General features: G+C 29.4%; 6 protein-coding genes across 12 annotated transcripts; 2 read left to right on the forward strand and 4 right to left on the reverse strand.

The window, feature by feature from the left end:
- The first annotated feature begins 269 nt into the window (after window positions 1-269).
- LOC117205116 (ADP-ribosylation factor-like protein 6-interacting protein 6) lies at window positions 270-2,630 on the forward strand. The gene is made up of 3 exons (XM_033443221.1): window positions 270-589; window positions 1,072-1,405; window positions 1,564-2,630. The coding sequence occupies exons 1-3, from the start codon at window positions 412-414 to the stop codon at window positions 1,646-1,648; spliced, it is 597 nt and encodes a 198-aa protein (XP_033299112.1). The 5' UTR covers window positions 270-411; the 3' UTR covers window positions 1,649-2,630.
- Window positions 2,631-3,249: 619 nt separating this feature from the next.
- Window positions 3,250-4,283, reverse strand: LOC117205117 (eukaryotic translation elongation factor 1 epsilon-1). Its single transcript, XM_033443222.1, has 4 exons — window positions 4,103-4,283; window positions 3,832-4,035; window positions 3,624-3,719; window positions 3,250-3,530 (listed from the first exon to the last, which is right to left on the reverse strand). The coding sequence occupies exons 1-4, from the start codon at window positions 4,184-4,186 to the stop codon at window positions 3,399-3,401; spliced, it is 516 nt and encodes a 171-aa protein (XP_033299113.1). The 5' UTR covers window positions 4,187-4,283; the 3' UTR covers window positions 3,250-3,398.
- A 1,005-nt stretch (window positions 4,284-5,288) lies between these two features.
- LOC117205112 (inosine-5'-monophosphate dehydrogenase 1b-like) lies at window positions 5,289-7,685 on the reverse strand. Of its 3 annotated transcripts, none has more exons than XM_033443213.1 (3): window positions 7,498-7,685; window positions 7,053-7,411; window positions 5,421-6,665 (listed from the first exon to the last, which is right to left on the reverse strand). In XM_033443213.1, the coding sequence occupies exons 2-3, from the start codon at window positions 7,377-7,379 to the stop codon at window positions 5,421-5,423; spliced, it is 1,572 nt and encodes a 523-aa protein (XP_033299104.1). In that variant the 5' UTR covers window positions 7,380-7,411; window positions 7,498-7,685. The 3 variants fall into 3 exon arrangements, with proteins under 3 accessions (XP_033299105.1, XP_033299104.1, XP_033299102.1); XM_033443211.1 differs by having other exon boundaries at window positions 7,487-7,685; XM_033443214.1 differs by lacking the exon at window positions 7,498-7,685 and having other exon boundaries at window positions 5,289-6,665; window positions 7,053-7,379.
- Window positions 7,686-8,858: 1,173 nt separating this feature from the next.
- On the reverse strand, window positions 8,859-14,195 carry LOC117205111 (putative uncharacterized protein DDB_G0282133). Of its 3 annotated transcripts, none has more exons than XM_033443209.1 (11): window positions 12,519-14,195; window positions 12,389-12,443; window positions 12,186-12,323; window positions 11,985-12,104; window positions 11,773-11,901; window positions 11,403-11,700; window positions 11,029-11,311; window positions 9,717-10,962; window positions 9,436-9,644; window positions 9,159-9,352; window positions 8,859-9,068 (listed from the first exon to the last, which is right to left on the reverse strand). In XM_033443209.1, exons 1-11 carry the CDS (start codon window positions 12,580-12,582, stop codon window positions 9,036-9,038), a joined length of 2,769 nt encoding a protein of 922 aa, XP_033299100.1. In that variant the 5' UTR covers window positions 12,583-14,195; the 3' UTR covers window positions 8,859-9,035. The 3 variants fall into 3 exon arrangements, with proteins under 3 accessions (XP_033299100.1, XP_033299099.1, XP_033299101.1); XM_033443208.1 differs by having other exon boundaries at window positions 11,773-11,904; XM_033443210.1 differs by having other exon boundaries at window positions 11,773-11,904; window positions 11,985-12,049; window positions 12,186-14,195.
- A 169-nt stretch (window positions 14,196-14,364) lies between these two features.
- LOC117205113 (solute carrier family 35 member F5) lies at window positions 14,365-17,585 on the reverse strand. 2 transcript variants are annotated; one of them, XM_033443215.1, is made up of 9 exons: window positions 17,312-17,585; window positions 16,565-16,781; window positions 16,349-16,486; window positions 16,221-16,277; window positions 15,854-16,117; window positions 15,603-15,785; window positions 15,218-15,534; window positions 14,897-15,142; window positions 14,492-14,820 (listed from the first exon to the last, which is right to left on the reverse strand). In XM_033443215.1, the coding sequence occupies exons 2-9, from the start codon at window positions 16,724-16,726 to the stop codon at window positions 14,751-14,753; spliced, it is 1,437 nt and encodes a 478-aa protein (XP_033299106.1). In that variant the 5' UTR covers window positions 16,727-16,781; window positions 17,312-17,585; the 3' UTR covers window positions 14,492-14,750. The 2 variants fall into 2 exon arrangements, with proteins under 2 accessions (XP_033299107.1, XP_033299106.1); XM_033443216.1 differs by lacking the exon at window positions 17,312-17,585 and having other exon boundaries at window positions 14,365-14,820; window positions 16,349-16,475; window positions 16,565-16,692.
- A 70-nt stretch (window positions 17,586-17,655) lies between these two features.
- LOC117205114 (Bardet-Biedl syndrome 4 protein homolog) lies at window positions 17,656-24,126 on the forward strand. Of its 2 annotated transcripts, XM_033443218.1 has the most exons (10): window positions 17,656-18,292; window positions 18,689-18,831; window positions 18,923-19,035; window positions 19,390-19,484; window positions 19,667-19,829; window positions 20,596-20,749; window positions 21,241-21,363; window positions 22,751-22,922; window positions 23,503-23,696; window positions 23,780-24,126. In XM_033443218.1, exons 1-10 carry the CDS (start codon window positions 18,208-18,210, stop codon window positions 23,879-23,881), a joined length of 1,344 nt encoding a protein of 447 aa, XP_033299109.1. In that variant the 5' UTR covers window positions 17,656-18,207; the 3' UTR covers window positions 23,882-24,126. The 2 variants fall into 2 exon arrangements, with proteins under 2 accessions (XP_033299109.1, XP_033299110.1); XM_033443219.1 differs by lacking the exon at window positions 18,689-18,831.
- The last annotated feature ends 2,481 nt before the right edge of the window (window positions 24,127-26,607 follow it).

Consider the following 26,607-nt stretch of genomic DNA (forward strand, 5'->3'; position numbering starts at 1 on the left):
TTAAGATATTATTATTGCAAATAATAAATAAATTATAAAGAAACAAATTATAGTATTATAATAGACATATAAACTACAAAATTGAAATTTATTGATCATTCATTTTAGTTATTCTCTATAATATCCACATATTTTTAAATTCTGTGTAGAATTCACAAAAAATTAATATAGTACTCAAAATGTGGTATTTTGAATTTGAATACAAATCGTATAATACAGTCCTGAATAATCGTTTCTAACACGCATGCGCAAGAGTTTTATGTGCGGAGGTATATGTATGAATCGAGTGCTATTTATGTGTGTTATTATTATTCACTGTTATTTTTGGTGATACGTATCACTTCACTTGTCATTCACAATCTTTTGAATGTTCGATATAAATGTATATGTGTTTTATAATTGGAAATCGAAATGGGTGAAAAAAATCTAAATTCACGTTTAAATAGAACTAACGATTTAGTGACAAACAAAAATTGCGCTGCACCAGTGAGGTTATGGAAAAGATTACAAATAAATGAACAGAATTTCAGTTTAGTGCTGTTTATAGTATCATTGTCTATTGTCTTGGGAAAGATATATATAAATTATGGTAAGTAATGTTCAGTCGTATTTTTTTTATTAAGAAGTTTGTCTTGTAAAATTACTGTGTGTGTTAATTCATGTTGCATGTATTTATACTTTGTATATATTTACCTTGATATAAAATTTATTAAACATAAGGAATGCATCGTTTATGATAACTTTCTTTCAATATCTTCGTATTGACAAGCTTCAAATAATAATGCAAAATTTATGCTTTAATATACTTGTGCAATGTTGCGTCATTTGCAATCTAATTTGCGAATTTAATTTGTTTTCAATGTGTCTTAATATATTTTAAATAGAATATGCTCTGTAAACTGATCTGATATGCTATCTATTATTTACATTATTATAATTAAAACTACAAATGAAATTTTTTTTGTTCTATTAATAAATTTAGACATATGGAAATAAATTTTGTTGCAGCATTGCATGTTAAATAATTTATATATTATTGTAACTGTTGATATTTTCATATCATCTCTTTAGGTAGTATTTTACAGCTGCAAAATAACGTTAAATATGTAGCATCATCAACGTCTATATTTTCAAACATATTCAATGTATTTGATTTATCACGTATATCTGATATATCAGAGTTCAAAGTAAAACAGTTAACAACTATAAGTGACAAATTCGTCAGTGGTAGTCAATACGATGATGTTGTGAATGTAATGACATCATTTTTTAAAACATATGGATGGCTAATAAAAGCAGCAGTATGTGGTCTTATTATGATGGGTTTTACTTGGTTTATAATTTACAAAGATAGCAGTATTCCTGGAATCAATCCACCTTCCCCTTTTAGTCCCTCTAAACAAAGGTAAGTTAAAGTTTGGAAAATTTACTGTATATAATTACTGTATGTAATTAAATTAAGTGATATTTAATCATATTATTTATATATTATGTAACTTGATTATTTTTTTATATAACTTTTTAATTGCTTCTTCTGTTACATATATCTTATTTCTTTTTCAGATTTTCAAAGGTATCAGGAGTACAAATAAATTATTTGATTGGAATATTAAATGGAATACTAATTTTTGTCTACATGTGTCTTTAATACGTTAGAAGTATCATAATAATATGGTAGTGTTTACTTACTTTAAACAGGATTGTATAACATTCTACAGTGATCATATTTATTATTATTTATATTGACTAATATTATTAATTTAATTAGTAGTAGTAAGTAATTTATGTTGTGTGATGATATCAAAAATGATATTTTCAACTAATGATATCAAAATACGAAAATGTGAATCTTATAGTTATGTAGTTTAAAACAATGATATAACTGGCTTGTTTAAAGATATGTATATTTAACAAAGCATAAATTCTTATTTTCTAATTTTCTAAACAGAAAAGATGTTATATAAAAGTACAACATATATAAATATAATTTATGGAATGATATGCAATATTTTATATATAAAGTTATGGAAAGTACAAAATGCATGTATTATCTCAGATCAATCATTATTTATGTTATTTTCTCTATTTAAGACTGATTAAATATTTATCCTCATTTATTGATAAATTAAAGCTAAGTTAGGAAAACCAACATAAAGTATTAGATGTAGTACCTTTTAGTCTTATGTGCTATATATACCTATACATGTACAATACATCATTATGTCACTATACAATTGAATATTGTTGAAATTGTTTGAAAGATGTTAATAAAGGTAGTAACATTAAAACAACTATTAATTTTAAATTAAATTTCAAATGTTTCTGTTAATTGCACATATTCCTAATTTCATTGAGAGATATTGAAAAAAATTAAAAAAGTAAATTATACTTAATATGCATGTTTTGGTTATACGTTAAACTATTAACATCTTTGCAACAACAAATTTTAATAAATCAATAAAAACTAGTTACGTATTATCTGGGTATTACGAATCATCTATTCCACTTAATACTATATGCCTAGGTGGAATAGTGATTACAAGTAGAATCTATTATATTTGTCTATTATAGAAGTTTGTTGAACATAATGGAAATTATTTTGAAGAATAAAATTATTTAATTAAAAACAAGCATTATTTCACTATACGCTGCCAAAAAGATAAAAAATTTCAGATTCGATCTGATACTTCATAATTTCAAAAATCAGTGGCAGTTTTGCTAATAGTCTAATAAACTTTTGAATTGCATAAAACTATAATTATGATAACAGCCAATTAACTCATATCATTTGATATTACCCCATCAAATATTACGATTCAATTAGTAATAACTGTTAGTAACTTTATCAACTTCCGCGGTTAATTTGAATATACATATATATAAATTACACTTAGCATTACATTAAATTACACAAAACCTCCGTTTCTCTGAACTTTGACCTGAACAACCGGTATTTTAGAACATATAACACGAGTTTCCGTAAGATGTCAGGGCAAGTCTATACCTTGTAATAATAAAATATGAATACATACATACGCATATGTGAGTAGATAATAAGGTAATTGTTTAGAGCATAGACGAGATATAAGAATCAGCTCTAAATTGCGAAAATCAACATGCGCAATTTGTCTAAAACAAAAAAACAAACATTTTTCGATATATTAAAAAGATTTATTCCGTGATACTAGGTTGCTATTGTTATCTTTGAACTAATGTAAAAAGATTATCATATGTGACACAAGAAATACATTATGTTTTAAATTTTATATTTTGTCAATTTAGTTACTTCTATTTCCATAAGTTGACAAATAAATATGTAACTGTCTGTTATTGTTCCTTAAGTTATTTTAACAATAATATGTAATGTCTATAAAATTACTACTATTTCTTTACTTTATTCATAAAAATAGATGTAACAAATCAAAAGAAATTAAATCTAATTGCTGTCTTAACTTTTCTTCTTGTTGCATGTTATCAAACCATCTTGAGACATGTACATATTGAGCTTTCTCTTGATGAGTTAATTCCCGCTACAACACAAAAATAGGTCAAAGAGATTAGATTGATCCATACAATCTACTAAGGATTCCCATGCTCTACTTATTGTACTTTATTTTCATTACCATTATTGAATGTAGAGCATAATACAATGTAACATCAGCAATGGTTTTCTCTGTACCGGTTAAATATGTCTTGTCTCTTAATGTAACATTTAATTCCTATAAAAATGAAATTTTGTATATATTTTGTACATTTCTAACTCAATTAGTGCAATTTTATATTTTTTTAATTTTATTAAATAAATAATTGAACAAATTGGATTTTAATTACCTGCAAGACTCTTTTTGCATTAGCAGGAGTATCAGCGTAATTAACGCAGACAACTGCATATTCCAGCCACTGACGCGATAATGCTTTCATTTCATTGTCAATACCAAGTATGTCAGGATACTTCGAATTTTCAATCAACAGTTGAATTATAGTACTAAACCCTTCTATCTTTTCATTTGATTCCCTTTCCGTAGTAACGATTACCTATAAAATAATATAAAAATCGCGATCTCGAAAGTAATTTATTTTCATATAAAATTTATTATTTTACATTTTCTTGCATTTCTAGTGGTAGCGGTGAAACATCTAAGTAATTTGAAATTCTTTCTAAACATTCTACGTTACATAAAACCATTGTTTAAAAATTTCACACTTCTTCGACCTCTTGTTTTTGTACTGGTTGCGGGATAACTTTTAGGTTATGTTCAAAAAGAGCGCGATATATAACGGTATAATGTCATGGTTTAAATAAACGTTCGATATATTTTAATGATTTATTTTATTCAATGCAAACACTTGTATGGAATATATAGTAATAAAGTATACGAGATATATTTAACATTAGTTAGGGGTTTATTTTAAATATACAATTTTGTTATAACATCTGTATAAAATTTGCAGTTGACTATAATAAAACGGTGTATTGTATTTTTTTAATTCATATATTTAGGATTATATAATTAATTGACTTAGTTTAAGTACTTAGGCTTAAATCTTTCATCTCAAAAGATAGCTTATATTAAATCAGAATCATAAAAATATATTTTGATAAATTATATTAAAATAGCTGATAAAATATAACACTGGAATCTAGTGAGATATTTTTTTATCACGTTACAGTAGGAATGAATATACAACTAATAAACAATTAAGTTGATTAAATTTCTTTCCAATAGTGTTCCCATAGTTTGGCATGTAAATTCTGGATTTGTTTTCTTTATCCTTTTCTTGCTGCATTGTGGATTTTTAAGGATACTACATACCTTTTATTTTCTTATTCATTAATTTTATCGAAATGTTAATGTGATTTTATGGGAATTTCAAACAATATAGATTTTGGCATATAAATCAGATACAAAGAATGCAACAAGAAAAGAATATTACAGTAATATACAGCTATAACTCGTTTGACAATTCAGTCATAAATGTAACATCAATCAAACAGATTAATCTACTTAAAGGATGAGATACATGTACATAAATGTAAATAAATTGAATTATTAAAGAAATGTGAAAAATTTTTTCATGTAAATTTATAGGATTTTTTATAAATTAATTGCCAGTGAAATTCTTCTCTTGTATCGATCAATTTTTCTTACACATATATGTATAAAGAATACACATTGTATTTCGTAAATACATTATAATGTAAGTACATTACATGTAAAATAATCGTGAAGTAAATTTCACTTGTCCATTATCAAAAAACAAATTGTTCATAAAATATTTTTGCGTAGTTATATGTTTAGGTATAAGCAAATATGTGAGTTCATATAATTCGGGGAATAATTTGTTAAAATTGACAAATTATATGCAATTAAATGCAGGTACTTCTCCTTTTGTAAGGTGCTCATTTAATATTTACCTATTTAAAAAAGTCTTTTTTCATATGAGAAAAGGCTATGAACATTTCCTTCTTGCTGAGCAGAATGTGTCCTTCTTTCAAATTTTAATTCTCCACTATACATCATAGATCTCAAGGTAGAGATAGATTTTGCTCCAATATCTTGACATCCATGCTTAATGCCACATAACAGATAGGGTAAGAATTTTAAAACAGTTCCTTTGTCAACTATTGAGCCACTAACACCTTGAGCTACTTTCAATTTGTCCATTTCATTATGAAAGTACCTATCCATTGCTGAGCCATGTGCATCTTTTCTATTCATAGCTTCTAAGGAGCCCATACCTCTATATTTCTTTAGACGTACACCATCACTAAAAAAATATTCACCTGGTGCCTCTGAAGTACCAGCCAATAAAGATCCCATCATGACTGTGCTAGCACCTAAACTTAAGCTTTTAATAATGTGCCCAATAGATTGAATACCACCATCAGCTATAATAGGTACACCAAATTTCCTTGCATATTCTGCAACTTTATATACAGCAGTTGCTTGAGGTCTTCCCACAGCCATAACTTCTTGAGTAATACAAATAGATCCACAACCCATCCCAACTCTTAAAGCATCTGCTCCAGCTTCTATAAGATTTTTAGCTTGCATAGTTGTTACAACATTTCCTGCAATTACCTGCAATTCTGGATATTCTGATTTAATGTACTTAATCATATCAATTTGATATTTGGAATTGCCTTGAGAAGAATCCAAAACAATAACATCAACACCAGCTGTAGTAAGATGTTGCAGTCTTCGTTTATCAGCATTGCGTGTGCCAATAGCAGCACCAACTAATAATTGTTTGTTCTCATCTTTACTGGCATTTGGATAACTACGATTTTTTTTTAAATCAGTTCTTGCCATTAAAGATACTAATTCCCCTTTTTCATTGACAATTGGAAGCTTCCCTTTTTTAGACTTCTCAAGAATTACATTTGCTTCTTGTAATGTAACACCAGCAGTTGCAGTAATTAAATTTTCTAATTTTGTCATTATTGATTCCAATTTTATGTATTGTTGATTTGTTGTACTTTCCAAAAAGTCAATATCTCTAGATGTTATAATACCCAATAGTTTTCCCCCAACTTTTCCTGTATTTGTAATAGGGACACCAGAAAAGCCATGTTCAGCTTTCACATTTAGGACATCTTTGACTGTGTGATTGGGTGATAAGACTACTGGATCTCTAATGAAACCATGTTTATATTTTTTGACCTAGAATCACAAAAATTAGATAAAAAAGTTTAAACACATTAATGTACAATTTGAAAATTTAAAAACCTCCAGTTACTTCCTTATTTTTAATATAAGAATTATGAGAAAATATAAGCATAAATGAGATCAATATGACTAATTCAATAAAGTAGAAGAAATCCCCTATAAAGCTTCCTTAATAATTTTTCCTGACAGGATATTATTTACTGTTAATCTATATGTTATCATTGAACATTAATGTTATTGTTCGAATAAAAAAAATCATGGATATATAAGATGAGATGAAACCTGCAAGCCATCTATATGAATAGCAAAAATCGTGAGTTGCAATAAAAATTTAGCGATTATACTAAACAAACGAAAATATTTAAATTAAAATATATATACCTTATGTACTTCATTGGCTTGATACTCGGGCGTACAATTATGATGTATTATTCCAATTCCTCCACATAGAGCCATGGCAATAGCCATGTCGGATTCTGTAACTGTGTCCATGGGAGATGATACCAACGGTGCTTTAATCATAATCTTCTTCGTTAACGGTGATAATAAATCAACCTCGTCGGCGGTAAAATCAATGTAACCGGGTAAAATAATAAAATCATTATACGTAAGACCGTCGCCGGTAGCGAATAATTGTGCTGCTGAAAGGCCATCATCCGGTAGAGGTATATCTGCCGGTTTTGTGTCACCGATCACATAGTCTGCCATCGTACTTTTCTTAATCGACGATTATTTGTATCCTTTTTCACCGCAGAAAATTGTTTAAACACTAATTAATATTACAATTTCTGTATGACGAGATGATATATACACACTTTTGCAGTACCGATGTTAAAAATCGCGGGCCTCTCCCATGTATGTCAAACCGGAGATCTCCAGGCAAAATGACCGAAATCAACGTGCGCACAGTGCATTTGTAGTTTACGAACTTACGAAGGGTTAAATATGTTTCCTATGTTCGCCTACTGATGACAGTACCATCGTCAGCGATGTTTTACGAATGCAGTCGAAAATGAGCGATATCGTAGTACAGACGTATACCGCGTTAATTGGGCGTCGCTATTGTCACTATACACACTATACGCAATTCTTGGAACAGATTTTAATTTCGTGGAGGTATTTGCATCTCAGTTGCATTCAATGGAAAGGAGAGATACTTAAAATTTCTTAAAAATACACTTACCTCCCCGATAACTGATTAGATAAAGTTTAGATCCATAGTCGGTCGGATCCATAGACCAGAGCACTACTAATAGGTTGTGTGATAATTCCGTTTACATTTTCTTGGATGGATTTTCTTGCTGGATTTAATTTCATTTTAGGGAATACAAAATAGTCTTTTAATAGTTCTCGGCGTGTAGAATTCAAAAATAAAAGTCTTTAGGGATCCAGCGGTCCATGCGTATATAAAACGTGGCATCAAAATAACCGTGTAAAATATGTTAAAATATGCTCAAATTTGTATTCGCATAACTTTTGAACCGCTAGATTTCTAAAATTAAGACTTGCATTTTTGGATTCTATGCGTCGAAAACTGTAATATATAAAAAAAGGCCAATAATTTTATGTTCAATTGGTAGGTGTAACAAGTTGGTAATTTCCTTTATCGTATATCTTGAATTTTGATAGATTAAATTCGCAGTTCCGTCCGCATTAGTCGTTGATGACCCGACACTTCGTTTTTGATTACTTAAGTTAAATTGGAATTTCCATATTTAAACCTTTTGATCCGCTTTTAAATGGTCAATTTATTGATTGGTGTATCACTATAAACACTACAAAACTTTTTTATCTCTTTTGTACTTTTTTCTTCTGAAAATAAAAAGGAATTGAGCGGCGAAAATGAATATATTGTTCGCTCATCTCACAGACGCAACGCACTTTACTTGATCAAGACAGAAAGAAACCTGGCCGATATTGATACTACAGATAAAGCACATCCAGACCGTATCTAATTTGATAGGTATAAACATTGCAGTCAAAAGTCAAAATAAGCAGCAATTAGGGATAAAGATATCACTTCTCCAGATGCGTACCATCGTCAATTAATATAATTTGCTATTCTACTAGTAAACTACAATTTCATTATAAATATTGATAGATACTTTGATAATTGGAAAAAATATATAATATCGATAACGTAAATAGACGATGTTACTGATATAATTAAAAGTTTATGGAGATAAATAGTCTTCAGATGACATTTTAATTGTAAATATGCATATACAAATTGCGAAACATTTACACAGAGAATTAATTATAAAAATACCTGTCTAATACAAAAATAAATACTAATCAATATGCAAAGAACAAACAGTAGTAAAATATGTAAACTTGCACGTAATGCGGGGACCATCGTTAATTTTATGTGATATTGGTGCATTTCTTACATGCATGCTAGAAATCGTATAAAATTATATAAAATTTAATGTCACTCTTTCATTCATTTAACGTTAATGAATTTTATAATTTCGTTCATAATCTTACTGGATAAAAAAAAATTTGTTTTAAACCATTGAATACACCTCCAAATGCTTCTTTAAATGAAGAGAAAATATATTCCACTACCAGTTCCAAATAACTTAAATTTTCGTAGTAGTCATCGTATTCTTCGTAATAAAAATAGTCATACAACATTGGTAAAAATATTATTAGAATATACATCATACCACCAAAAAAAACTAAAAATTAAAAAAAGTAATATATAATGGACTATTTAATAAAGATTAATAACTCTAAATTTGTATATAAAATGGATATTTACTAATGGATTTAAGTTCCAAAAATTTTTTATCATTCGTTTTATACCCATTACATCCTACTTTATTAGTAACAGATTCATCTGTATCTAAATGTGAAATCTTCTTTGTATTAGAATTTTGCGCACTGACTATATGATTTAATGATGTTTTCATATTATCATTTATGTATAATTGTTCTGTTTGCACAATATTTGATTCAAGATTCGAGTCTCTGTATAGTTATGAAAAATAAGTTATTACTCTTTTAAAATATATACATAAATCAATTGTTTATATAACTTACAATGCTTTATTAATCATAGTAGAAAGAGCTGTGCATTGTTTTAACGTTTGAAGTTCAGGATTTACTTCTAATTGACTTCTTAATTCCTGATCATATACTTCATTTACTTTCCCCTTATTTCTTTCTTCAGGTGTATCCATTGTTAAATTATATGAATATTGCTGTTCTATACTGCTTGTATTCTTTATTTTGTGCCTCAATCTGTTATAATACTCCCAGTAACTTTTATTTAGCAATTCTTGGGTTTTTGGTGAAATACCTTTTGATCTTTCAAATTTATCACCTGTATTTGATCTTGGAGAAATTTCATACTTGTAATGTTCTCTTTGCAAACATGTCCGTGATAAACTTTTAGTAACTTCTTGCCTTGAATCTATATGTTTATTGCTTTGCAAATAATTTTGTTCAATAAGATTCGAGACATTGCTAATTTGTGTATTCGTATTTCGTTTGTGTGTAGGAACAGAATAAAAATGTTGACTCATATTTCTTGCCTTATACTTACTGAATTTATGAATATTTGTATGATTGCGTTTGTATTTGTTATATTGACAACTAGGCCATACTAAAGTATAATCAGAATCTACCAATGCTGAATGAGAATTCTTTTGAAAATAAGATCTAGCTTTCCTAGAAAATTTTGCTGATGTCTTTTTTTGTTTAAATGTGATATATGGTTCTGAATTGCGACAAAGTTTCCTGGTACATCCATTTTTTTTAGAAGATAAATATTGCTCGGATTTATTTCTACCTTTTGTCTCACAGATACCGATTTTGTAATTTTGATATAAAGATTGATTTTGATTAGTATTTTTTGATATATAATTTACTTTATCATGATTGTGAGCCAAAGCTTTGATATTATCATGTATAGCGTCAGTATTAATATTATTACCTTTCTTTGTGGATTCATTTGTACCAATAAATTCTTTTTTAAATATAATTCTTTGTCTAATAATTTCAGAATCTGTTGTTTCTTCACCACTTGCATCACATGTCATTTTTCTCATTTTTAAACATTGGAAAACATTATTATGTATGTTTCTTTTATTTATATCGGGAATATAATATTCGGAATCGCTAGATTCTTGTTGTTCTTTCTGAATATTTAAATTTGGTAATTTTTCAGAAACAGCTGAATTTTCTGGAAAGTCTGGTGTGAAACAACTTTTTCTATTTTCTTCAAGCGCATTACTTTGTACCACTAATGTGTTTTTTCTCTCATAGATATCCTTTTCTTCAATATCTGAAAAATTATGATTTTAATAAATAGAAAATAAAGTAATTTAAATAGTGTTTATAAAATTATTACTGTTAATGAGGGATTTGCTTTTATTCTGTGTCTGGTTTGAATGAATATGGTGTTCAGATTCTTCCTTCATTACAGGTGGAGTTTTGGTTTGGTTCTGGTATTCCGAATGATTTATACATCGTTGTATTACATTACTTGTTCCTGTAGTAGATACTTGCATTGCAAGAATTGGAAGTTGTACATTATAGCATTGATTAACATATTCTTGAGGAACAGTAATTGCACTTAGAGGATGTGATTGCAGTTTTTTGTCTAACACAAAAAACAACTGCCCATTACTTTCCTAAATACATTAAAACGATAAAGAAACTTGGCCTGTTATTTATATTTCTAATAAAAATATAATTATATATATGAAATATTAGAACATATACTTGTACTGGCATAGAAGAGATGTCCACCTGAGTATTTGCATCATTAACTATTGATTTTGATATATGTTCAAAAGAGTTCACATTCTTCACACATTTATCTTTTTCTGTAATTTCATTTTTATTACCACCTTCTGAAATATAATCTTGTCTTTTTAATTCTGAGTTTTTTGTGTAATGAGTTTTTTCTAATTGTAATTCTTTATTAATATCAAGGATATGATTTGCCTTATAATTTTGTGTTGATTTAATTTCCTTTTCTTCATGAAGCTTTTGTCCTTTCTCTATTTTAGTTTGTTCCCTAAAATAATAGTAGTTGTAAAAATCATAATTGTAATTATGCAATATACTTTCAATTAAAATTGACATATACCTCTCAGGCATTAATTTTTCTGTTTCTTCTGTATGTAGATGTTCTCTAAAAGTAGTAATATTAGATTGATCCACTTCTTTCTGTAATGATTCAGTTGATGTAACTTGATTCTTCTTAATATTTGTCACTCTGCTTAAAAATATTTAAGCATATTTTTATATTAATGTTAGTTTTTATTTATTTCATATTTTGAGTTTTCATAAATGAAATACTTTTTAAAACGAGGATCGACGTAACCAGGAAATTTTCTCAAAGTGTACATACTTGAAGTAGTTTTCTGATGATGAAAAGAAGAGTATGCACTATCTTTAGTTACTGTAGATTTAGGAGATCTGTGTTTCCAAATATGTAGATTTACATTTTTGCCAATACCAATTACATAAAGCTTTGGAACATTTAAAATTAATACTTACTGATTTAACGACGTTTGAACTATAGTACGACTCCTAGGAGTTCCATTTAATTTGACTATACATGGAGGTTCAATAGTATCACCATCATTAGTTAATTTACGTTGCGGTATTTTAGGCCAAGAAGGATCAGCTGGTATACTAAAATAGTTTAAAATAAAAAGTATTTTCTAAATAAAAAATAAACACTTAATTTAATCTCTTACCGTAATGATCCAGCATTGTACTTTTGTGAAACTGGTAATAAATTTTCACTGTTTACTGAAGTAAGAGTATATCAATTAAATGCTGTATTGGACTTTTTTTTGGACAAAAGGTATTTTGAAAGTTCCTTACTTTTTATGTGTAATTGCAGAGCATTTGCATTATCTTGATATGCCATATTGAAGTAGTCATGCATTTCAATACTTTCCACTTTTTTCAAAGCATTTGTAAAAGTAATTCCTGGACTAATTATATAAATTATTAATATTAGAAGAAATACAAAAACTGTATAGGTTTAACGTTAATTTCATGTTTCACAAAGTAATAGTTCTATACTTCAAGTAAAATTATTTTTGTTTTCCTGAATTCAAATGTTTTTTCTATGTACAATTATAAAAAGGTTTTCATATTGAAACAATTATTTTTATTCTTAATAAGAGCCAATAACTTTTTGTACAGAAAGATCAAAGGTGTTATGATAATCAGTCATTTTGTTTTATTAATGACAGATGTATTTATATAACATGTATATCACTCTAATCTTAATATTCAAATATTGTATGTACAATAAATATACAATTGTAGTAGATGTAGGAACAATTAACTACGATCTGCATCTTATAGCTTGATTTATATTACACTAAATTAAAGTATATTTGCGCACCATAATAGTTATATCACAATATCAAGCTAATTGTACACTTATATATGGATTTCTTAATTCTGCTTATAAAATATTACAATCTATGACATAACGAGTATAACTCTTTGTTATGTATGTGTATATATACCGCATATGTGCAAATTTAAAATCTGTGTAAACATTAATTATAACTTATTTTTACATATTTCCATTTTGAAACATACTAAAGAAAATTGTACATATTGTTTTAATAAAAACATAGAAGTTATTAACATCGTTTTATGAGCAAAGTCCGTTTTTATAAATAAGGAAATTGATTATAGATGTTATGTTATGTGTAAAATATACACTTCGATAAAGCAATCTATCAGTACAATTATTTTGACTAGATTTAAGAAAGATGATAGAATTATCATTTTTATCAAATATAAAAGATGTATGCCATAAAATGCATTGATGAATATTCAATTTTCCCTAGCCACCATATTTCTTAGTATTATCGAATTTGAAATTGGTCCAAAATCTAAATATAATTCCATTATAAAGGTCTTACATCATTAAAATTGCATAGATATCTCACTGGCGTTGTCTTAAAATTTAGGGCATACTGCGTTTTAAATAAGTACATAATATTTAACAAATATTTTTATATAATAATATATGCTAAATTATTTTGAAAATATACAACAAAATATAAATTAAGCTCTTCTACATTTTTGATATTTTTTCTATAAGTAATTTTTAAACAATACTAAAAAAAAGAAATATTTAAAGAAATTATTCAAGTAATACTTTAGATAATGCAATATTGATAACAAATATAACATAAAATTATTATTGATACCTTGATTGTATAAGAAGATATTATTATTGAAATAAGTACTCTTGTTTTCCAAACTTTTTTTAGACTCAAGTGTATGTAAGTGAAGAAGTGAAATGTTAGGAAGAATGAGAAACTAAAGAGTGCACACAGCATTGATATCTTCATACATCACTATTGCAGATATACTTAAATAATAGCACAATGTTAGTGATGAAAACAATGTCTTTAACATACTTATCACAATTTACATTATCAACATTATTTTACATAAGACATCACAATTCATTTTCAATTAATGTACTATAATTTTTTTAAAAATCGCAGGAAATACAAAAGCTAAATATAATTTTTAACACTCTTAATTCTGTATGCATTGTAAATAATATAAAAATTTCTTTGAAAAAAGAAAACAAGGAAATAAGAAATTAGCATAACAAACTTTTTTAAGAAATACGGACAAGTGTTCTGCTATTTGACTTTTATAAAATAGTGAAAAATAACATTCTTGTGAGTTTTACTTTTAAATAATATATATATATTGAACAATGTGCAATTATTGTCTGGCAGTATCATAATATTCTGCACATGAATGAAACTTAATTTTTATAGCGAATTAATATAATGACATATATATTGTAGAAAAGAAATTATGATCATTAATTTAGAATGCTTAACATTGCTTATATAATGCTTCGTGAAAATGCTTTGTAATTAAATACACATACATCATTCAGTTATTTATATACAAAATCCTTTTATTAAAGAAGGTATTCATATTGAGAAGACATATACACAATATACTGATAATGTCTTATGCATATTGACGAAGCATTTGTTAGGTGTAGAAATATACATACACAAAACACATTTATTACATATCTTTTTCATTATTGTCGAGTTAAGCTTCGTGTTCGCCGCTACTTATTCCTATGAGTGATTCTGTTTGCTCTGCTTCAAGATCTGGTATTCTAAAATTAAAGATGTTTTTTTAATTTCATTAAAATTGAATTTTATATAAGAGTATTACTTTTTAAAGTAGATTACCTTATTGATCTATTTTTTCTACAAATCCAGATGTATATTCTTTTTATTAAATCCATGACTGGATCCCAATTATCATAATAGGATAGAAAAGACACAGTCAGAAATGCTAATAGCATTGGTATGGTTCCTAGATAGAAAATACAAGGGTACTCGACCTTTTTTAATAACACATCAGCTATCATTGACATTGGCATGAGTAAACTGACTGCCAAAGTTGCAATGAGGGATGATGTTAAAAAGCAGCCCCTACAAGTAGATATAAGACGAATATTAAACATATTAAGTCAGAAAAATTAAGTTTAATACTTCTTATGAACATACCACAACCAAAGCACCTCACTTAAAACTGTACCAATCAAACCATTAATAATTAAAAATGTCCATTGATGAGTATCTGGCCATTCAAATTCTTCCCAATGGCCATAATGAAGAATAAAAAACACAGGCCATAGAAGTGTCAAATTAAAAAGTCCAACAAACCCAAAGAACATTGGAATATCCATCTTATCTTCATGATCCACCTTTCTCTTAAGAAATACAATATAAGCTGCATAAAAAAATGCACTGACTAGAGCCAATATTATGGCTGTAGGTATTCTACTAGTTTCTACAGTTAAATCTGAAAGACCAACTAGAACCTATGAAAATAAAGAAGTGTAGAAATAATGTTTTTTTATATTAAAGGCTTTGCTGAAATTATACATACTAGTCCAAGAATACTGATAGAGACAGCAACTAATTTAGACAATGTAAACTTATCCCCACCATTACTAGGAAAGAAGGCAGCTAGGAATAAAGTAAATAAACTAGAAATTGATGTCAATACAGTTACAACTCCTGATTCAGTTTTTACTAATGATATTTGATAAGTATAGTTTGCCATAAACCACTGCAATAAAAAATATTTATGTTAATTTTAAACCACATATAGTTCTAGCTTATTAAATTAATACCTACAAGTAAACAAAACATAAGTGCAATTTTAGCAACTTTTTGAACAGAAAACTTATTAGCCTGTCGTCTTGCATGTTCTCCAGCTCTCAAGCTTGCTTGATAACTAAGTCTTGCCAATAATGCTTCCGTGGCATCACTTTCTGACATATGACGAACTTCTGCTAATTTACTAAATCTTACTGAGCGTATTGATGAATCATCGCTTTCTGTGCCTGAAGAACGATCACAATGATCTGGTGTTTTTATTGGAACAAATGTTGGATCACTCTACAATTAAATAAATTTGTATTATTATCAATATTAAATTACTAACATATTAATTTGTAAACGAAAAAAAAATAAAAATAATAAAAGCAGAATTTCTATTTACCAAACTTGTGTTAGCTTCTGAATAGAAATTATCATCTTCCACGTTAGGATCTATAAACTGGAATAAGAAAATGAAAAAGTAACAGAAAATTTGATTTTGTTAAAAGAATTATTTGTATTTAAATGTACCATATACGTTGCTGGTTTATTGCATTGATCCCTCCATGGAGGCCAAAAACATAAACCAAGCAGATAGAATGTGAACATTGATGTTTTTATATATGTAGTAAAAAATGGCTTTTCAAATGCTGCTTCTCTATAAATATACTGAAATATAAAACCATATTATTGGATAAAAGATATATTTTATAATTCACTGAAATATAGTATTTAAATAACCCTTACTTTAGTAAGTTCAGTACTAGAAACCCAAATGATATCAACTAATAATAAAACTAATAGTCCCAACACAAGTCTTTGAGATTTATTCATCATTGCTGCAAGTTTATGAGGATCCTCCGCCATCCCCTGCTGTCTACGCTGTCGTAATTCTACAGAACAGCTCATGATACAATCAATGAGTTTAACTTTTTTAATTATGACATCATGATGATATTGATTGCTGTAAAATTACAAAGTGATTAATGAAAACTATAAATTACAAGTAACAGAAAATGTTTAAATTGTTGCTAATTTTTAAAATATTTAAATGTTAAATACAACAGAAATATAAACACACAAAGTTATTTAATACAAAGTACTATGTAATGAAATAGGTACACAAAATATAATTTGCATAATAATCATTACGTAAATTAAACAAGCGTGTTTGGAAAATACCAGAAAGAATGGAAAGAGGGAACAAACGATTAAAAGGGGGGACAAAAAAACAATGTTCAAGGTTTCACTAATTTAATTGTCTTATTTTAACTACAAATTCATGTCTAATAATGTTGAGTAAATGTAGTATTGAAGCTATGGAAAGTGTATATTTAAAAAAATATTTGTTGATTATGTTTGATAACAGGTGGACATGAGGCAAATATATATAAAACAGTGACTATACATAAGATAACCTATAAAAGTTGTAATAAGAGCAGATAACGATTTTCTATTACTCTAAGACAAAGATTCTAAATAGAATTGACTCACAATTAAAGACAAGCCTTAATTTTGTGACATTGGTATTTAATTAATATTTTAGCAATTCTTCTACATCTTGGAATTATGAAATCATGAGCACTTTATGCTCCCTAACTTAACACTTCAGTAACACTTTTCACACGTTTATATATAATTTAGATTTTTCTCGCTTGACTTTTCGGTAATTTTCTTTTATTTAAATTGGTTATAATTTAAATGTTAGATAGTTTTAACATTTCCGTTTTGTTATCGCGTCGGAACTAGTAGCCATAACCATGTTGATGTACTGATGACGTTCTGTACTTCTGTTATCACTCTGATGGCGCTATATTGGCGATAGCGATAGGGCATCTTTAATTTATTACTCATTTATGTTTAATTTCAACATTGTTTATTATTATTCTTAAATTGTCTTCCGTAGTTTCTTTTCGGCAAATTTCTATTTGCAAATTATTTTCTTTCCTATACAAGTGTAATATAGAAATATTTTTTGGTTACTATTACATATTCTTGTTTATAGATGACAGGGATGTACGATAAAGATAGTAAAGATTACTTAGTCCTAACTTCTGGTTTCTATTATCTATGTATGTGAGCTTGTAGGTATGGGACAAAGAAAAGTGCGCGGGAATGCGATTAATTCAATATCGACGTATTATTTTTTAGTTTCATATTTTGTTGGAAAGATAGATCTATTTCTTTTTGAATGTTAAAATTAAGAAAATTTCTATACATATATACAATGTTGCTCTTCTCTTAAATTGATTCTTTACGAAGGGAGCTTAAAACAAGGGTTGTCATGACAAACAATAGCAACAACATATAGATGAATGTAAAGTGTTGTTTGGACGTAAAAGTAAAACATATCTGTGAATTATGTACTACCGTACTCTTGTGCATTAACAATGGCTAATAATATTCTTAGTAATGGTCGCATTCAACAACAAGCGACTGTCTCGCAACGATTAAGAAATGATAAGGGGAAAAAAGGTATTTCTTTGTATAGTACTACTTAAAGACTATACATATTGTGTAAAATTTTGGTTATGTAGTATTAGCAAATACGTTTATATGTATACATATATATATACAATTTGAGTGATAATATTTGATAAAAGATAAATTAGAATTGTGGTTTTTAAAAAGATAAGAACATTTGCAACACGTCAATGAAATTGGAATTTTGAGTTCCACGACAATGAGATAACATAAAATAAATTTTCTGTGAATGGTTATCGTGGTCTTCAATATTTTGAATTTTAAAAAGATAGATATTTTACAAGGGAACTTAAAAGATATTTTTTGAACTGGGATACATATGTATATATGTTTAATACTTTTTTAATTTCGCGATATAATTTTATACTATTCTTGTAATTGAATTAGCGCTAGAAATATCAGCGATAGAGAGTAACAATTGGTTGTTGCATCGACATTATACGCGACACGAGTATAAAACTTGTAAAATATTGATCGATCAGGAACTGACAAGATCAAACGGGTATAATGAGTACGCGAATTATTTGAAAGTAAGCAAAATTTTTACATCTACACGTTTCAACCGATCTGTTCAACATTGAAATTTTGATACCGAAATTTTTATTTCTTCAATTTTTATAGGGCTTAATACTGAGGCGAGAAGGAAAAATTCAAGACTCGTTAAGTTGCTTTCAAGCCGCCTATAACGTCAATTCAACGAACGTTAATAACGTGAAGCAGATAGCCAAGTCGTTGTAAGTAAAGGAAATTTGATTCCAGCTACACTGTTCGAGAACGAGATCAGATTTAGATAGTAGTGAGGCATTACTCAATTTAATTAAGTTGTAATGTAAGAAACGTCTGTTGTTCTATTTGAAATAAAATGATTTCAAATAACAATTTTTCTGATATTTTTATTAATATAGTTTACGAATAAATTTTCATTTCAAGAGTAGCTTTATCAAAGAAAAAGAATCAAAATGAATAAAATCGCGATTATTATTTATGATTAGAACATTATTATCCGTACGTTATCGAGTTCTCCGAAGACGTAGAAAATAAAGACTAACTTTTTTAAATGTGTTATTCTTATTAATATTGTTGAACAGTTTAATAATGGGCAGTCACAAACGTGCAGTCGACGCATACTTGGAAGCTGAGAAAATATTAAATATACCAGACTGGGAAATTTATTTTAACCTAGGTATGTATTAACTGCATTATATTAAACCTTCTAAATATAAATATATAATTATTTTACTTATTGATGATACAATAGGAAGGCTATTAAGTTTTTAAAAGTTTTTAATTATTGTTCATGAATATTGTCAATAATAAGTCATTTTGCACAGAAAAATTTATAGAATCATGTCTTATTTATTCTAGGCGAATGTTATACGAATATGAATCAACTGTATGAAGCGAAAAAGCATTTAAAAAGATCGATCGAGTTAACGAAAAATGAATTGCCATACATTGCACTCGCAAAAATATGTCTCCTCGAAAATCATGTTACAGAGGCACAGAATGCTTATACGGTTGCTCTTAGGTATATATATGTATGTACAATTGTCTTTTCACTTTCTTATTTTTTATTTTAATGTATCTTATAATAAACTTTCTCCTGACTTCATAAACAAGTTGCGCGTGCAGATTTAATTCCAGCGTTGCAAGACTGTGGGTTCGAATGTTCTTGTTTACGATATACTCCAAAGTATTATATTCTACCTCTCGTTGCAAACTCTAACTATAGAGATCTCAAATTAAAAAAGATGCAAAGTAAACAGCAACAACGTAAGCAGATAATTTATTACGACGTTGATTATTATTATATTTTCTTGACTTTTCTGACGTTGTTATGTTAGTATAAATTATTGATCAAACATTTAAGACTATATCCCATTAAATCGAATAAATTATTCTATGAAAATTGTTGAAACAAGAAAATACAGCTTGATTTTTTACTTAAAGTAATTGATTCGGTATTAAACAATTTTTATTGTTGTAGACATTAGATTTCTTTCTTTAAAAATAAAGAGATACAAGATATTAAAACGGATTGTTTCAAACACACAGACGCACACGATTTTGCTTTTATTTGCTTCATCTCAAGAATTTAAAAATACGTCATTTCGGATTCTACTAGAAAAGATTCTAAAATATTCGGGTGACCTAATTCTAATAATCGAATTATCGCGTTATGGAGAGATAAAATTTCCTTAGTTGAGAAAAATCATATCTACGAATAATCAGAGAATTTCTGGAAATACTGTTTTTTACGTTGTCATTCATCTGTTTACTTTATTTATTTTCAGTGAAAATCCCGAAAACATAGAAGCCGCAACTGAATTAGGACTCCTTTACCTTAAAATTGGCGATGTTCAACGAGCATTCCAACAATTTGGCACTGCAGTCGCTCATTCTCCAAATTGTACGAGAGCGATTCTACCGATAGCCTTTATAATCCAAGTGAGTACATTACTTTCGAACCATACGTGTATAGGTAATGGCAGCTATTGGATTTCAAATAGAGGAGAAATTGTTTCAACATTGATGAACAAACTTACCCGGACTTTCTATTTCATTTTTCTTCAAGTATTTGAGGATGAAGACTTTGTTTTTCTAGCAAATTTAATGAGAGAACTTAGTCAAGAATTTCTTTTTTATATTCTTGAAAGTATAAATAACAACCTTAATTAGAGATTCTATAGTAAGCTTTTTGTACCAAGTACGCTTTATTTTCATTTATTTCCAATTTATTCGTTTTTGTATCAATGCACGGGTAAATTCGTCTGAACAAAATAAACTATCGTAGAGCAAGACCGTTGCTTAGGGGCGAAGCAGTCGTTCTGGTGTAAAGCACACGTAATATTTCAATAATGTACTTAAAGAATTTAATTAGAGATACGCGGTGCTTTGGAATTTCCATTGTTTGACAAACTAAAACATTCACTCTTTAGAATCACCAAGAGTATGATGTTGCGCTGTCGAAGTACAAGTTGGCAGCGCAATCGATTCCAGAATCGTATGCTTTATGGAATAACGTCGGAATGTGTTTTTACGGCAAGCAGAAATTCGTTGCCGTAAGTATATTCGGATAAATTTATTCGTCTGCATAATTTTTGTCTTGATGTTTGTTACCACTATTGTTGTACACGCATGTAACACAATGTAAGTTATTAAAGTTTAAAGAGAAGTTAAGGAAAGTTGACCATAGTCACGTTCAACGATATTATATTGCACAAAGTTGAAAAAGCAAACAATGAAAAGAACAAAGACACTTTGAAAAAGAAGAAATAACACCGTGATACGTGATACTATCTGCACTCTACTGGAACACAATTCATTACGTTCATAGAAAAAAAGACAAATACAACAATTTTTCCCTGAGAACACAGCAAATTGCAAACTGGCATGGACTTTTATTCACGACAAGGCGAATCCGTGCACGCTGCCAGATTTAATGATGGTAATCAATTTAAAGCTCATTAAAGGGGATGGTGCTCACGCGAAGCGGCGTCTCAGAATGACGGCCGGGACGCACTTGCGACTTATAATCAGAGGAACTCAATTAAGAGACAAGACTTGTAATGCACCGCTGTAGCCGAAGCGGGAGCAAATTGGTAAATGCGAATTCTATGCTAGGCTATCTTCTAATGCAAAACCTAGGCCACCGTCGAGAAAGCAAATTAAAATCTATTATACCTAATTGAAATGAGAAAAACTACACTTCTAATTCCCTCTGAGAATGTTGCATGAAGTATATAGGTAACCACTTTCTCCTTTAATTTATCGGACAAAAGTTTGGAAAGCAATGCTTACTGCAGTCGACTTCTTGTTCTTTTAATTCTTTGTCACGGAGAAGTATTCTGTTCATCAAAGCCTTCAATTAAAGTAGTTTAATAAATAGAATCAACCTGTGGATGTTATTAAATGTCTTTATGACAGTAACGGAGACTTTTGGATTCGATGATTAAAATTCAGGAAGTAGTGTGCACGGAACACAAGTTTCTTAATCTGCTTCACTGTTATTCTACTGGACGTAGTTAATAAGCCGAGATTTCAAAATTAAGTGGATTAAGTTTAAAGCTTAGCTTCAATTACCTTGTCGTCGATAAAAAGTTCGAGAATGGGAAACGATCTCCTATAGGATGAGGAAAAGAAAGTATGATGGGTCACGCGTTTCCCTCATTGGAGGGATCAATTTTTATTGTCTTCTTATGGCATCGAATCTTCTATCATGTTTCAAATAATCAAGAAAATTCGGAGGACGTTCCTCGGAATTCGATTTTCAATCTCGACAATCAATTCCCATTATCATTTCGTTAGCTATGTGTTAGCTATGTGTCAATCGCTTTATAATACCCTTGCACAATATTTGCTTCGTCTGATTTACTCTCGCACTTGCAATTTATTGATTGTGCCGTCGTAATTGTCAGTCAATCGGCTTAACGCTCTAATTACTTCCAGGCAATTAGCTGCTTGAAGAGAGCTCACTACCTCAATTCTATGGCCTTTCTGCCCGCCTATAATTTGGGTATGGTTTTTCTGACCACTGGCCAACCAGCCTCAGCCGCAATTTATTTGTGTGCTGCAATTAGCGCGGATCCTAAAAATCCAATGCCGTATCTCTTGCTTGGACGTAAGATTTCCTATATAAATATTTTGAAAAAGTATTTTAATTACAGACATATAATTTCGGTAATGTTATGACCAATTGAATAGCATCTCTTTAAAGAGAACCATAGATCATTTGGACTCTACATTTTCGTAAAACATTTTATCGCGTACAGATTAATACGAATTCACGTGACAAGCACAAGAATACACTCAAAGTTGCCCTTTGATTTCAAATTCATCTTATTAAAATTTTTCCACGTCCACTGCTGTCCTTTTTAATTTCATAAATACAATTTAATTTAATTTAATTTAGTATGCGAGAAATATGGGATTTTGTAAATTTTTTACGATGAGAAGAGCATAGATTTCGACGATAATATATGTTTAACGATATAATATGTTTCTACGATGCGTATTTACAAAAAATGCTGGAGAAATGACAGTGTTCTTTCAATGATAAAATACAACCTACTGTCATTGTCACTGTGTCATTGTCGCATAAGAAATTCTAACGGCATTCGTTCCGTTTCTTCTTCCATCGTTGTCAGCCAACACGGCAATGAACGATGGTAATAAAAAAGCGGAATTCTTTATTACTTTAGTCGCTCTAAAACGTCTGGAGGATCTGGAGGGTGCGGAGAAAGTGTTGCAGAAAGCTCATGCTCTTTCACCGCAAGATCCCCTGGTATTAATCAATTATGCGATAATATTGGAGGCACAGGGTAAGGGGAATATCGCGGCTGAATTTTTAACAGCGCTAAATGATATTACGGCTGTGATTGACGTGGACGTGCAGGCAAGTGTTTTCAACAGAATTAGAGAGGACGGGAGAACTGTTCCGCGTTAATTTCGCCCTCTCCTTTTCATCTGTTATGGCAGATAACGCAGACTGCGAAGAAATTGTCAACGAAAATACAACAGGGAACAGCAAGCAGCAAACAAGAGGAGGAGCCAAGGATGCTAAATTCAGATGAAGTTTAAACCGTTGCATTTGCTTATTTGAATATAAAGAATCTACCTCCAAAATTAGTTTGACACTTGTTAATAGACTTCACAGTGCATGTACCGATGATGTAGCCTGAATTTTCTATTCGGACTTCATATTTCATTTTACATATAAATAATATTACGAATTTCGATTGTACAGTAAATATAAATTATTAAACAAAAATGTAACTAAATCAGCTGAGAATTAAACATACATAAATAGAAACGTGCTGACTGAAAATGTATGTGTATAAATTAAATGTAAATTATTTATTCGGCTGAGAGAGGAAGCTTTAAGTTTTAAGATACAATTTTTCCATTTTTATTCTCGATACACCTTTAAATTCAACTAAGTTTGTTTTCTTTTTTTATTCATTATGGATCCTTGTATTGTTGGCTCTGAATATCCTGACGTTTATTCGTGCTCGTTTAACACTCCACTTGCCAAGGAGAGCTAGTTTTTTCATTTAAGTTTCTCCGAGTGACTATGCTACATTAACTCGTAACACTCGTTACGTCCCCGATGGGTACCGTTTCAAAAGTACCAAGGATTAACGGGAGGATAATATACGAAGGCTAGAAGAAGGCTAGAAAGGAAAACATATTGATGAAACATTTACTCTTTCTTTCGCTACCTACTGTATAGATTATCGGCTCACACCTTTTTGATACCATATTCTCTGTTAAGTTTCACTCTCATTCTCTCTGTTCATAACGTTATTTCGTTGAATTGGAATTCTGAAATAAGCATATTAAGGAACTAATTAAACTGTGCTTTGGTTAATCGCCTGTATACTATGTAAAACAAGTTGTTTCAATTTTGTTTAAACGACTTATCACACATTATACCAAGTTTGCATAGTTAGAGGGATACGGTTGTATATCTCGATTAGAAGTTTTCTTTCGAGTACATGTACATCATTGCATGATATTTAATGCTCGATGTCTGCGCTCGTTAAAGTTACATTTTTTAATATGTCGTATAACGTTACGCGTTGATTTACGCTTATCCGTACAGCAGTTAAGTGGATAAAATGCTACAAATTTAAAGGTCCTGAGAATTTGTTGTTGTCTTTCAAATACTGTAATGTAGAACAAATAGAGTAACGTTAGAGATATTTCATCCTTTCAAATATTATCTTTCGGAAAAGCAGGAAACGAAAGAAGTCGCGTCTTACAGGTAGTTTTACGAGCGTCCAAGCGTATTGCATAATAAACTTCTATCGTATATTTTACATGCCTGTTTACTCGGGTGGAAATCGAAGGAGAGTCGTATATTTGAAAACTTTATGTCTCTTGGGATCGAGATTTGCATCGAGGAAAGCACTTTTAAATTCAGAGAGACAAGAATATCTTTTGATAACCAAACATCCCTAATTCTAGACATAATTATAATAAATGATAGTTCAATTTTATCTTCATAATATTCTATGGCGACCTACATTCGCTATCGGAGAAATTTACGTCAATACGTCTCTTCTAACTTAGCCTTCTCTCAACCCTCAGACAAAGCGCACTTTTTTTATCGTCTATTTCTCATTGTAAAACCATTGGCTTATGGTGAATATTCTTGCACATCGCTTTACAAACGAGGTACAAGTGATCGTTTAATAATAATTAAAAAATAACGAGAGCTTCGAACGAACAAAATACGTTCTTCATAATTTTGTAATACGCTGAAGAATTTTTGAGTAGTCTTAAATGAAAACGAACAATGGGATGAAAAATTCACCTCATAAATTGTGCTACGCGTTACATTTACCATTTTAACTCCAAACGACTAGAACTAATTAATGTCTTCGACAGAACAAGTCAGAATAGTTTAAACATTATCTAGGAGGGGGAAAAGCTGGCGCATACGGTTCCAATGTGAATAATTGATTTAAATCCTTTCGAAAGGAAACGTGTACGAAAGACGAGTGATGGAACGTGAATGAAAGACGAGTATTCCGCTCGTGAATTGTATTTCTCGCTATCGACGCGATGAGAGAGAACTCAATTAGTAACGACGATGCAGAACGATACATCGCAGATAAAACCAATGAATTTTCCTTCATTGCGATAAACGGTGCGCCATGTATTCGTAATTCTGATACGTGCACGAAGAACACGGATCTAGATACGATTGTAGGTATAATTATTTCCTGAAAACAGAAGTTCCGAAGGACGAGAAAGTTTTTGATTCCTTTCGTGCGTCTCCTACCTCCATTGTTGATCGTCGTCGCTTTAATCGAGTTTTAAACGAAAAACTTTGTCTAAAAATGATCGCTCGAGTTGCACAATGAACGATGATTAACGTGTTTATGCTATATAAAATATCCTTTATTTTGTGGAAAATATAGAAAATGTGTTATACGTATAGTTGGATGAATTGTGCGGTATATAATATATGGAACATATTTAATTATTTATTTAATTACATGGAACATATTTAATTATTATGGAACATACGTAGAATATATTTGACGTATTAATGGCTTGCACATGCTGAGTTTGAATATCATCCCAAGATTATCAAGCGGTATAGAGAGAACGAACAAAGTGGATACAATGATAGAAAGAGAAAAAGCTCTTGGGAACGGCGAATAAAAGGGGAAGACGTATCGTAGCTGTCCTCTGCAGACACCATAAGCGCTACTTTATCTCACAACAACCATACGACCAAGTTTAACGGTTATTTTATCACTTTTCTTTTAACAGAACAAACTATGTACCCCAAA

This window comes from Bombus bifarius, unplaced genomic scaffold (assembly GCF_011952205.1).
Source record: "Bombus bifarius isolate JDL3187 unplaced genomic scaffold, Bbif_JDL3187 scf7180000007986, whole genome shotgun sequence".
Lineage (NCBI taxonomy): Eukaryota > Metazoa > Arthropoda > Insecta > Hymenoptera > Apidae > Bombus > Bombus bifarius.